The sequence below is a fragment of the Misgurnus anguillicaudatus genome, chromosome 5 (genome assembly GCF_027580225.2).
Source record: "Misgurnus anguillicaudatus chromosome 5, ASM2758022v2, whole genome shotgun sequence".
In the NCBI taxonomy this organism is placed as follows: domain Eukaryota; kingdom Metazoa; phylum Chordata; class Actinopteri; order Cypriniformes; family Cobitidae; genus Misgurnus; species Misgurnus anguillicaudatus.
The window spans coordinates 12,597,129-12,610,602 of record NC_073341.2 but is presented as its reverse complement, the minus strand read 5'-3'; the positions used below and the strand labels follow the sequence as shown (position 1 = coordinate 12,610,602).

The 13,474-nt window shown below is 40.2% G+C and overlaps 1 protein-coding gene and 2 long non-coding RNA genes across 12 annotated transcripts in view; 1 reads left to right on the top strand and 2 right to left on the bottom strand.

The window, feature by feature from the left end:
• The first annotated feature begins 205 nt into the window (after positions 1–205).
• LOC141363833 (uncharacterized) lies at positions 206–1,481 on the top strand. Its single transcript, XR_012369412.1, has 2 exons — positions 206–649; positions 743–1,481. It is a non-coding gene; the product is annotated as an uncharacterized lncRNA (long non-coding RNA).
• Positions 1,482–2,234: 753 nt separating this feature from the next.
• On the bottom strand, positions 2,235–4,034 carry LOC141363832 (uncharacterized). Its single transcript, XR_012369411.1, has 4 exons — positions 3,789–4,034; positions 3,374–3,470; positions 3,117–3,237; positions 2,235–3,036 (listed from the first exon to the last, which is right to left on the bottom strand). It is a non-coding gene; the product is annotated as an uncharacterized lncRNA (long non-coding RNA).
• Positions 4,035–12,140: 8,106 nt separating this feature from the next.
• dbnlb (drebrin-like b) overlaps positions 12,141–13,474 on the bottom strand; it is a 64,108-nt gene continuing 62,774 nt past the window's right edge. For all 10 annotated transcript variants that reach the window (XM_055167958.2, XM_055167965.2, XM_055167964.2 and 7 more), the window contains one exon: positions 12,141–13,439. In XM_055167958.2, coding sequence (XP_055023933.1) covers positions 13,303–13,439 — 137 coding nt within the window. In that variant the 3' untranslated portion in view covers positions 12,141–13,302. The remainder of the gene's footprint in view (positions 13,440–13,474) is intronic.

The following is a 13,474-nucleotide window of genomic DNA, read 5'->3' as shown; positions in this document are numbered from 1 at the left end:
CACAGCAAATTTAGCAGAGTTAAAATTACGGTGTTAATGGAAATAAAAAGAGTTCAGAGTTAATTTAACACTGGATTGAGTTAAAACTATTTTATTTAACTCTATAAAAATAAAGAGTTGGTGTCAAAACAGAGTGTTACCACTTTTTTTAAAAAATCAACTCCCACAGTGTTTTCTTAGTGGAGTTTGTTAACTCTTAGGGTGTTAAATAGAGAAGACCTCCCACTTTTTACAGCACACACTGAACCGTGTTTTTGGATGATGCAGTTCAAGCAGAAGGTCATCTCTTTTACTGTAAATGGTAAGTAAATGTTCAATAAATAACATTTTGATCAATAATATTTGTGAGTTGTGAGGTGTTATGTTTTATATTGCTGTTAGTTTAACATTGAGAGTCATGTGTTATTGTCATTATATGAATTCGGCAGTTGAGTTTAGGTCTTAGCCTCAGATGGAGCAATTCATACTCGTATAATGTTTTTGGAAGTTTTTTTGTGGTTGTTTTTTTGCTTTATATGGTGTTTAAGTTTAATATATATATTTTTAAATCCATTAATGTGTGCAGGAGATTTGCTTTGGGGACTTTAGAGGAGCACAGAAATAGGCCTACATGAAAAATTCTTCAGACGAAGAGCAATTTTATAACAAAGTGAGTATTTTGTGCAAAACATAAATTGTTTTTTGCATTTTGTATTGTTTTTTAATACTGAAATTTTCCCTTTTATTTTTGTTTTATTAACAGAAAAGTTCAATATCCAGTCTGAAAGTCTGACCGTTGAGGATCATATCCCCTCCTTACAGCTACTGGTTCATCATAATTCTGCTGTTAATATGTGAAGACCAACATGGATTTTGGATTAAAATTAAGTCAAACTTGTTTGTATGAACTGAAGCATCCCATAAACTGTGTTTATAAATATCTGTACTGTTGTTATACATTGGGAATGTGCTTTTTAGTTGTCTCGGATGTTAATATGTTAATTTAATGAACACTTAAATGCATGATACATTGAGGACAATTTTTCTGTCATAAATAAATTTTGATCAGATGACATTTTAAAAAATCATTAATAGTTTTAAAATGAGAATGATAGATTATACTGCTGTATTTGTTACATTAAAAAAACTGTTTAAAATAAAGTTTTTTGTCCCAAAAGTACCTTAATATGTTTCCGTCTTTACATTTACCATATTAACACCATATTAAAAATATAACACTACATTGGAGTTAACAAATTACACAGAGGGAGTTAATTTTTAACAAATAAAAAATATTTAACACTGATAAGTGTAAATTTATAGTTAGATTTTTAACTCTGTATAGTGTCAATTGCTAACACTTTAAAAGAGTCAATGTGCCAACACTTTCAAAAGTGTTAAAATAACTCTATTGGGAGTGGACCCCATGAGACACTTTTAAAGTGTTGAAATTAACTCTTATAGAGTTATTCTGAGGTTCCAGATTTTGCTGTGTACACAATCATTTGTATATAAAAATAAACAGTAGAGCGGACAACACACAGCCTTGAGGGGTTCCTGTAGATGTTCTCAGGGGACATGAAAAACTTCCATTAACTCTCACCATTTCAGTCTGTTATCTAAAATCCAAGCTACCAAATTAAAACCCAGAGCGAAATCAGTGATTAACTTATCCACTAAAGTTAGGAATTAAAAGCAGATGAAAATCCACAAATTAAATCTTGACATGTGTTTTACTTCCTTCCACATGCTTTAAAACCAAATTTAATAAAGTTGCTGTTGCATCTTCGACACCCGCTTTGTTCTATAAGCAAACCTGAGGGGGTCTAGAAGACTTTTAGTTTTAACCAGCATTAAATTTTCAAAACATTTCATCAAAAATAAAGGTACACAGCAAAATCACTGGTGTTAAAATAACACCCACGGTGTCAAATTTAACACCGGCAAAGTGTGTATGTGTGTCCACACTACACTGTGTTAATTTAGTCAAAAGTGTAGTGTTAATTTAACAACACCCATTATATGTTAATTCAACACTGAATATTGTTAAATTTTACACTTTGTTCAACACGATTCATTGTTGTTTCCACACTACACTGGTGTTGGCACACAAATACAGTGTTAAAAATTAACACTCTTAATTTAAGGTCAACACCAGTGTAATGTGAATTCAACAATGTTAAGTGTTAAAATACTGATTAATAGCCACTTTTGTTGCTAATGGGTTGTTTCTATAAAAGACAAATGACAAGAAATATTGCAAAACCTCTTTTTATTAAAGTACATCACATTTAATATTTACATTGATACACACAACACTTTGCATTTAATACTGCTTATTTAAATACCTCAGCTACAATTAGAATACAGAATACAGTATGGAATAATGAAAGTTATCTTATACCACAGCGCAGTGACATGAAAACCACTTATTATAAGGTCTTTAATAAATCAAATGAGAGTTAAAAAAATTAGCCACCCTACTCAAAACTTGAACATTAAAATACATGCAATTACCTTACTGGCAGGCAGAAATGCTTATCCTTCACAATATAAAGATTTTTCCATAAAAAAACAGACATTTCAATTCAAAAGACGTTTAATTTTTCTTAAATACATTCCAACCTGGTATTAAGTTCTGTAGTTGTTTTGCTCATGATGTAGTGGAAGGCTGCATCAGTGGTCTTCATCATGCAGGGAATAGCTTTTTGGTCCAGAATGATGCAAAAACTCTGGATGCAACTTCTGTTCCCAACGCAGAGCAGGCAGGGCTGTGCTGATTCATCCCCCTCAAAGCATGGATTGATGCTCCTCACCTAAGTGTTTTAAAAGAGTGTATTTGATGTGTATTTATGAACTTGTATGCATTTACATGGGGTGAACAATGCAAGCAAACTAACTGCTGAATAAACAACTAGAACAAAATACCAAAAAAAATTTACACAGCACAATCAGTAGCTTCAGTTGCACATTAACCCTCTCCAGTCTTTCTTCCTTTCACAAATGAAGGCAAGAGGTGAATGAGCTAGGGAAGAGCTGCCACATCACTGTCCCATCCTAGCAAAACAGAATTTAAACACCATGAGTATACAGTTAAACTTTAAAACCGTAAAAGTAGCAAACCCATGTACACTTACCATATTTAAACTATTGTTGACCAGACAGAGGGTCATCCATATATTCATCAGGATGTAGTCTGCAATTATCCTTTAATTGTTGTATGTTGGCTATTTTGCAATACATCACCTCAGCATATTTCTGCAGATTATCAAAGACAAAAAGAGTCAAGAAAATACCAAAAAGGGTGCAGTTTTAACCGTTATTTGAATCAAAATCATCTCAGTATAATCATGTTAGAGACAGTGTACAGTACTAATGTACTCTGTGTACTCACATAACTAGTTGATAAGCTCTTATCCTCCAAACTGGGTTAAGGAATAACAGTTCAGAATTCATGGGTATGCCGTATTCAAATATAGTCTGGTAGAGTCCTATCACAAAAAAATGACAATAAAGACTCTGAAAACTCAACATTCTTTTTATATTAAAAACAGCACTCAAGACAATATGAATCTTTATTTATACATTTCCAAATTAGTAATCAATTTGATTGCTATTTAATATGATATCAATAGCAAAACGATGTATGAGAAGATAATATATTTTTATTAAAGTTGGCAGCAGGTCATGTGACTTTCTTGCCAGATTAATAACCATAATATGTACAAAACTACATATACTAAAAAGATTGGTTAACTGTTCAGTTATGTTAAATAAAATGATTTATATGTATAAATATATAAACTTACCTTCTGTAATGAATTTATATAAGTATTAGCAGTCGATTCTCACTGGAAGTCATCCATGTCAGGTCTTCTAATAAACTGCCCTAAAAACAGCATCTCTTCTGAATGATTTGAAGCACTCAGTGTGTACTTTCACCAAACTAGCATCTATAATGACAGAAAAACAAATGTTCGCCATACACGTTTTACACTTTCGTATGTATTTGCCATTTGCATCTGTCTGACATCTAGCGCCACGAAAAGCTTACAACACTGCATCCAATCCAGCAATCTGTGCATACAAATGAATGAGTGAGAGGGGGAGACAAGGTTCACAAGACCAGAACGGTGGCCAAGAATTCGACCTCTTTATTGCAACAAGCCTCTGACTGGGAGTTAAGAGTGGACCTGAAAAGAAAGCTTGTCTTCCCACAGGACATTGCAGTGACCTCCCTCCGACCAGATATGGTCCTGTTATCAAGGAGCACGAAAACGATCGTAGTTGCGGAGCTCACGGTGCCCTGGGAAGAGAGGTTAGCCACATCCCACCAGCTAAAGAAATCTAAGTACCAGGATCTGGTCGACGAAGCCGTTGTAAAAGGGTGGCATGCAATCAACTACCCTATTGAAGTCGGCTGCCGCGGATTCCCAGCAAAATCGTTGCGCTGTTTCCTACAAAGGGTGGGCTTGGAGGCTAAACAGCTGAAGAAAGCCACCAATGATATAGCCGAAGCAGCCGAGTGTAGTTCAAGATGGCTGTGGCTGAAGAGAGCCCACAGTTGGACCCCTTCTGCAGGTGAAGGCTAGTTAGTCTTTGCTGCCCCACTCAGGTGAGGTGTTTAGGTTAAGGGGCGAAACACCCGGGACCCTGAGATCCCTGCTGACGATGCGGAAGGGTTCCATTCAATGTGGATGCTCCAAGGAATACCAGCTTGGAAGAAGATCTACATCACCAGTGTGTGGTTCCGGTAGTAGTAGCTTCTGACAAGCATCTCTGATGTTTATTTCACCTTATTGTCGAGACCATGGGGAGAGGCCCATTGGCGGTGGGGAAAGACCCATGGACATCCGTGAAAGAATGGATGACAGCTCGGAAAAGACGGCATGCAATAGTGTTAGGGCTAGCACCCCGAAGCACTGCGTAATAAGCTACGAGTTCTGAACCAAGAGAATACCCCCAGGCAGACCGAGGAGGCGGGGAGGATAATCTGCCATCGGACGGATCGATTGTTAAAGACCTGGAAAATGGAAAAAGGATTACGAGAATGGATGTGGAAAGACAGAAGGTCGAAGCCAAAAGAAGATGCAACATCTGCGGAGGACTTTTCAAGAATGAGCGTGGTGTTAAGATCCACCAAGGCAAGTCCAAGTGCAAAGAGCAGAGTCAGCAACGCAGAGCACCTGAGCTTACACAGAGTAACCTCTCCAAGTTTGTTAAGGGTGTTCATCAGTCGGTGGAGGAGGTCCAGGGCCAGGAGGCAAACCACAGTGCCCCAGACCTCTCTGCTCAATCTACTCGGAGCATAGGAAGAGACTGTGAACCTGAAAGTCCAGAAGACTTCAAGAGGAAACCACGCTTGAATTTACCACCAGCAACAGACAGCAGATGGGCTCAACTGGATAATGATTTAAATTCCATCTTGGAGAACACCCTGAAAGGAGATGCAGTCAAGAAGATAAAGATCATGGTTGAAGTTGTGTACCAGGCTTGTTACGACACCGTTGGTGTAAAAGAAGACAAGAGCCCCAGGAAGTCGGCAGGGCCTAGTAGGAGACAACGGCAGATTAAGGAGTTGCGAGAAATACTAAAGACATCAAAGAAAAGGTGGCGGGAAGCAAGTGATGAGGAAAGAGTGGCCCTGGATGAGATCAGCGTAGAGACGCGGAAAAAACTAATCCAGCTTCGTAGAGCTGAGAGCATACGGGAGAAACAGAGGGAGAAGCGCCGGAAGAGGAAAGCCTTTTTTAACAACCCTTTCCAATTCACAGCGGACCTATTAGGAAAACCCAAGGGGGGGACCCTGTTATGTGCAAAAGAGGAAATAGAAAATAGCGTGGCGGCTGCACATGGAGACTCCTCCAGATGTCTTCCTTTGGGGGAATGTCCTTCTCCATTGCCGATTCTTACACCACACACCCCTTTTAACATGGCAGATTTTACTTTGGAAGAAGTGAGGGCGGTAGTGACAAAAGCACGTGCGGGATCAGCCCCAGGACCATCAGGCACCACCTATAAAATCTATAAATGCTGCCCACTGCTGCTGAAGAGGCTCTCAAAGCTTCTACGGACACTGTGGAAGAAGAAGCTGGAACCCGGGCTCTGGACTCTTGCCGAAGGCTGCTTTGTACCAAAAGAGCTCAATTCCACAAGACTTGACCAGTTCCGGGAGATTTCCCTGCTGGATGTAGAGGGGAAAATCTTCTGGTCCATCATCGCCAAAAGGTTAACGAAATACCTGCTTGCCAACGAGTTTATTGATCCCAGCGTACAGAAAGGAGGAGTACCAGGATATTCTGGCTGCCTGGAGCATACGGCAGTCATCAGTCAACTTATTAATGAAGCCAAAAGTAACAACAACACACTCTCTGTTGTTTGGCTGGACCTTGCCAAAGCCTACCCAAGTGTCCCACATCAGTTGATTCGAAAGGCATTGGATCACTACCGAGTTCCATCAGAGGTAGTTGAGCTTGTAATGGCACACATGAATGCACTGCAGATGAGGTTTACTGTGGGAAACATCACCACCAAATGGCAACGGCTTGAGAAGGGCATTATGGCAGGATGCACAATTTCCGTGACCCTTTTTATAGCGGCTATGAATTTGTTGCTTAAGGCAGGGGGAATGCAGTGCAGAGGCCCAAAAGCAGACGATGGCACAAGACACCCCGCCTGCAGAGCTTTCATGGATGACGTGACGGTAATGACTCCATCTATCCAGGGGACACAGTGGATCTTGAGTGAACTGGATAAGATGGCAACATGGTCACGCCTGCAGTTTAAACCAGAAAAGTCAAGGAGCCTTAGTATCTTGAAAGGAAAGTTAACAGGAAACATCTTTAGCATTCAAGGCTCTAAGATTCCGACAATCCAAGATCAAAGGATCCGATGCCTCGGAAAGCAGTATGACAGCTCCTTAAAGGACAGTGGTAATCTTTCCGATACCAAGGCCCAGTTGAATACCTGGCTCAAGGCCATTGAGCAAAGCCAACTGCTCGGGAGGTTCAAAGTCTGGTGTTTTCAATTTGGCATCATACCTCGGCTGCAATGGCCTTTTTTGCTTTACGACTTTCCTGTATCTCAGGTGGAAGGAATGGAAAGACTGTGCAGTAAGTTCTTGCGAAAATGGTTGGGAGTCCCCCCATCATTCAGCGCAGTCAATCTGTACAGCAGGACCTCCAAGCTTTCTTTGCCAGTTTCATCGGTGGTCGAGGAGTTTAAAGCTGCCAAAGCAAGGGCAGTCAGTACACTCCTTTCGTCTGAGGATGGGAAAGTAAGACATGCAAGCAAGACCATCAAATGTGGTAGAAAGTGGAAGCCTCAACAAGCTGTGATGGAAGCAGAATCTCACTGGAAACACCAGGAAATCGTGGGCGTGGTATGCCAGGGACGCCTGGGCCTTGGACACTACAGCGAGAAGAGGTGGAGCAGGGCTGATGCCAGAACCAGAAGAGGTTTAGTGGTACAAAGAGTCCGTGAGGCAGCAGAGGAGGAGCGGCAGGTGAAAGCGATCGGACTTGCCTCTCAGGGTCGCTGGACGCAGTGGGATCAGGCACAGGAGCGATCGTTGTCATGGAAAGAACTGTGGCAGATCGACCAAGGGAGGTTGAGCTTTCTCCTGCGCTCGGTGACTGATCTGTTGCCAACACCAAGAAACATAAAGATATGGGGCGGAGAGGAAGATCCATCGTGCATTTAATGTGGAGCAGTCTCCTGCACGCTAAACCATATCCTGACTGGCTGTCCAAAGGCATTGGCAGAGGGGCGGTACAGATGGAGGCACGACAAGGTCCTCACAGAAATCGCCAAATGGGTGGAACAGCAACGAGTCAAAGCCAACAAGCAGGTCTACCCACCCAAAGCTATAACTTTTGTGAGAGGGGGAGACAAGGTTCACAAGACCAGAACGGTGGCCAAGAATTCAACCTCTTTACTGCAACAAGCCTCTGACTGGGAGTTAAGAGTGGACCTGAAAAGAAAGCTTGTCTTCCCACAGGACGTTGCAGTGACCTCCCTCCGACCAGATATGGTCCTGTTATCAAGGAGCACGAAAACGATCGTAGTTGCGGAGCTCACGGTGCCCTGGGAAGAGAGGTTAGCCACATCCCACCAGCTAAAGAAATCTAAGTACCAGGATCTGGTCGACGAAGCCGTTGTAAAAGGGTGGCATGCAATCAACTACCCTATTGAAGTCGGCTGCCGCGGATTCCCAGCAAAATCGTTGCGCTGTTTCCTACAAAGGGTGGGCTTGGAGGCTAAACAGCTGAAGAAAGCCACCAATGATATAGCCGAAGCAGCCGAGTGTAGTTCAAGATGGCTGTGGCTGAAGAGAGCCCACAGTTGGACCCCTTCTGCAGGTGAAGGCTAGTTAGTCTTTGCTGCCCCACTCAGGTGAGGTGTTCAGGTTAAGGGGCGAAACACCCGGGACCCTGAGATCCCTGCTGACGATGCGGAAGGGTTCCATTCAATGTGGATGCTCCAAGGAATACCAGCTTGGAAGAAGATCTACATCACCAGTGTGTGGTTCCGGTAGTAGTAGCTTCTGACAAGCATCTCTGATGTTTATTTCACCATGATATATAGTGAGGATTTGGTAAAATGAATTGTTGGTTTGGTGATATTTTCGTTTGCATACATCTTAGAAAAACACATGGCAATGCGGTTGCGGTTTTCTCCGTGTTTTTCAGTAATTTGAATAATTAACCGATATCCGTGCACTCACGTGCATGTAAACGACCTCGTTAACTCACGGTATCTAGCCTATATGATTACCTCATAACGAGCATCATATGGTGAATAAACGAGCTTTCATTTAACTTAATTTCATACCTTCAATTTGTAGTGCATGTCGCGTTTTATCATGGTTCAATTCTTTCATTCATATCTCCTGTTAATATTATCCTTCTTGGTTAAAACTTTTAGCTAGCAGTTTAACTTTATACTAAAAGGGAACAACGTAACACAAGGTAGCTCTGATTAAACTGAACCAAATAACGAACAAAGGGGAAATAAAATGGGGAAAATATCTTATTTAGGTTTTTTGGCATATGGCTGCGTAGAGTCAGACAGAGAAATAACAGTTTAATTTAGCTAAACCATGTGAATATTATGAGATTTACCTGCTCTCTTCAGTCCTCCTTTGAAAGAAAATGGCGGTAAAATCCCTGACAGGATATGTTTAGTGAAGGCGTGGCTTGATTTACACCGCTCAGAGTGAAATCTGATAACACCCTGGTTTTACACTGACACTGTCGTGAATATAACACTGGCCTAGCAATGGCAGTGTTATTTTATTACCAGATAGTGTTAAAACAGCATCAACACTGTTTATTTAACACCATCCCTGAAAATTTAACACTGGTGATTTTGCTGTGTACAAAGCTGTCACTGGGGCAGTACCCTTTAAAAAAGGTCCTAATATGTACCATTTAGGTACAAATATGTATCTTTGAACTATCAATATGCACCTTTGAGGTACTAATATGCACTCTTTGGGTACAAATGTGTACCTTTTTGAAAGGGTACTGTCCCGGTGACAACTTTTGTACCTTTATTTCTGAGAGTGTAAGATGTAAGTGCTATTGGCTTAAGATCATTAAAGGATTAGTCAATTTTCTTAAAAGAAAAATCCAGATAATTTACTCACCACCATGTCATCCAAAATGTTGATGTCTTTCTTTGTTCAGTCAAGAAGAAATTATGTTTTTTGAGGAAAACATTGTAGGATTTTTCTCATTTTAATGGACTTCAATAGAACCCAACACTCAATACTCAACACGTAACAGCCTCTTCAACAGAGTTTCAAATGACCACAAACGATCCCAAACGAGGCACAAGGGTCTTATCTAGCAAAACGATTGTCATTTTTGACAACATACACCTTTAAAGCACAACTTCTCGTCTAGATCCGGTCGTGATGCGATAGCGTGACCCGACGCAATACGTCATGACGTCAAGAGGTCACAGAGGACGAACGCGAAACTCCGCCCCAGTGTTTACAAGTGTTGAGAAAGAGGACTGTTCCTACATTGTTGTATGTCAACTGATACTAATTAATGTCGTTGTGTCAGTTTATTGTTTACAATGGTCCGCAAATGTGCGTTTTATATATGCAACACATGACCTCCCTACGCATTTACGTTAAGTCGTGCTGGACCGGTCCAAGACGAAAAGTTGTGGTTTAAAAGAGCATATTTTTTATTTTTCTTGTCAAAAATGACAATCGTTTTGCTAGATAAGACCCTTATGCCTCGTTTGGGATTGTTTATAGTCCTTTGAAACTCCGTTGAAAAAAACCGTTACGTGTTGAGTTAAGTATTAAATGTTGGGTTCTATTAAAGTCCATTAAAATGAGAAAAATCCTGCAATGTTTTCCTCAAAAAACATAATTTCTTCTTGACTGAACAAAGAAAGACGTCAACATTTTGGATGACATGGTGGTGAGTAAATTATCTGGATTTTTCTTTTAAGAAAATGGACTAATCCTTTAAAGGTTGGTGCTTTTGCAGTTTTAGGGACAGGCACCACAGTAACATGTTTCCACATTTTAGGAACTCTCTGGAGAGCAAGAGACCTTTAAAATATCTTACAAAACACTGATCCCAATGCTCAGCACAGCTGTTATAAACCTGTATACATTTCTTTGTTCTGCTGAACACTAGAGATGCTCTGATCAGGTTTTTTTGCAGCCGATACCGAATACCGATTTGTTATCTTCGTGATCAGCCAATACCGATTTTTTAAAGCTGATATGCAAGCTCTTTGATGACTTTTTTCTAGATAAAGTAATACCACAGATTAGGTCTGTAACGATTAATCGTGCAAATTCGCGTTTTCTTAAGGATTGAATTTGAATGAATTACGGTGAAATCCCGGCACATCCAAAAGCCAGAGGGCGCTCTCTTGCAGAAACTCCAATTGTGCCACAGAAGAAGCACCATTACAAACACTATTGCTGCGTCCGAAACAGCCTACTACTTACTATATAGTACGCGAAAAGCAGTAGGCGAGGCGAGTAGTATGTCCGAATACATAGTATTCAAAAAACAGTATGCGAAAAGTACCCGGATGACCTACTACTTCCGGTTAGATTTTGCAGTGTGCATACGATGGACGCTTCACTATCCCATGATGCCCCGGGAGAGGAGTTATCCAACGAAGAAGACGAGGCATGCGGTTGTTTTCGCGCTGAAATGACATGACGTGATGACGACGTATATCACGTGATGTAGCAACATGGCGGATGTAGTACGTCCAAATCTCATTCATACTACCAGGATTCATACTATACAGTACCTACTGTTTTAACGCTAAGTAAGTAGGTACTTCATCTAATTCAGTACCTACTATACAGTATGCGGTTTCGGACGCAGCCTATTCAAGGAAATGTAGAAGAATATAGATAGATTGATCGGCGGCCGACCGATCCAAGCATCCCTACTGAACACAAATGAAGACATGTTGACAAATGTTTGAAACCAAATAGATCTGGGGCACCATTGACATCCATATCATTTTTTCCAACTGTGGAAGTGAATAGTGCCCTAGATCTGCATGTTTACAAACATTTTTCAACATATCTTCATTTGTGTTCATCAGAACAAAGAAATGTATACAGGTTTGTAACAGCTGGTGTCCCACAGAGTTGAAATTTCCCTCAACACACCTGCCTGAATGCATAGTAAGAGATTAATTAGCCGGATCAGGTGTGTTTGATTAGGATTGGAGCAAAACTCTGCAAAGACACCAGCCCTCCAGGACTGAATTTGGACATCCCTGCCTTAAAGGGATAGTTCACCCCAAAATTATAGTTCTGTCATCATTTACTAATTCTTAGGCGAGTACAAACCTGTATAAATTTCTTTGTTCTGATGAGCACAAAGGAAGATATTTTGAGAAATGTTTATAACCGTTAGTGGTCCCCATTTACTTCCATAGTATTCTTTTTTCCCTACTATGGAAGTCAATGGGGTCCATGAACGGTTTGATTACAAACATTTCTCTAAATATCTTCCTTCATGTTTATCAGAACAAAAAAATGTACACAGGTTTGTAACAACATGACAGAATTTTTATTTTTGGGTGAACTATCCCTTTAAAACCTGTGACTTGGACAGTTGTACACCACCGAGGGAAAAACACAAAAACGCTGCTTTCGATCCATCTTAAAACTCATTTATTTATTCTTTTAATGGAAATTACAACATTGTGCAGACTAGTTAGATATTCACAACAACCTCTAACAACACCACTGTTGAGTTATGATGTTTTTCAATATGGGTCTTTGTTAAACTCCTTTTCTCAAAAATACTCCATCCATCAACACTCTCTTATTGGCACAGCAGTGACAGTATACTATATGTGTGTGTGTATGCAAACAAATAAACGCAAGGGTTGAAAAACAACTGAAATGATTTTCTTTGAGTTTTTGCAAAGTTAATGCAGAACGAAAGGCAGCACGATGACAAAATGAAGGTTCCCTGAAACCTAAAAATCACAGTATTAAGATTCTCCACATTTCTGAGTAGACAAGAAAGCTGTGGTATAACTTACCATCCCAGTCTGATCCTAAATAACTTGCTTATCACTGAAGAGTGATGATAACATCAGAAAAGTGCAAATAAACTTAAAGTTTCAGTCCGAACTCAATAAACACTGCAACCAAACATCTGCGCTATGTTCTTCAAGAATGCAAGGCAGTCCAACCCGGTCTTGTGGAGAAATAAAAGGCAAAAATCAAGGCAAAACAGGACCGTTATACCACAAACTTACGGTAGATGCACTGAATATCACTAACGCAACAAATATTTTCCATTTAAAAAGTGCAGCATGTTGTTGAAATGCTGTTTGAAATGTCTTCAAATAAAAAAAAAGATTAAGGAAAGGTTCAGTCTAAAAAGATATTTGCACACTGTAAAAAAAAGTTGGTTCAACTTAAAGTTACCTGGTTTTTGAGTGAATTCAACTTAAAAATAGTAGTTTTACACAACATTTTAAGGCAACCAGATAACTTACTTTAAAGGGTTAAGTTAAACAAACAAGCCTTTTTTACAGTGTATGAACCCTGTTGTATCTGCCGGCATCAGCCATCAGTATTTTGTGAAATGAGCAGACCGTTTGAAATGAAATAAATTGAACAACACAAAGCTACCAGTACAGTATAGATAATTCTCAGAGTTTTAAATACCCCCCGATCACACCACTAGCACTCTTTTGGTCCATGATTTTAATTTGAGTCTTTTCAATCAAATATACTGATCCCATTGTGCTCCCAGCACCAGAGATTTGTTATAGTCCGACTTTAATGGGAGATGCGGGACGTTAGATCAGTTCTACGTAGTTAGCCGGAAACATCCCGAAATGACCGTCCTGGCTGTATCCTCGCCACCAGCCTTCATCGATCATCTCGATACCGGTAATGATCTCATCGGGGTCAAACGAAATCTCGGTGTCATCGGCTGAGGAGATACACACATATAGTTTACTTTTACAA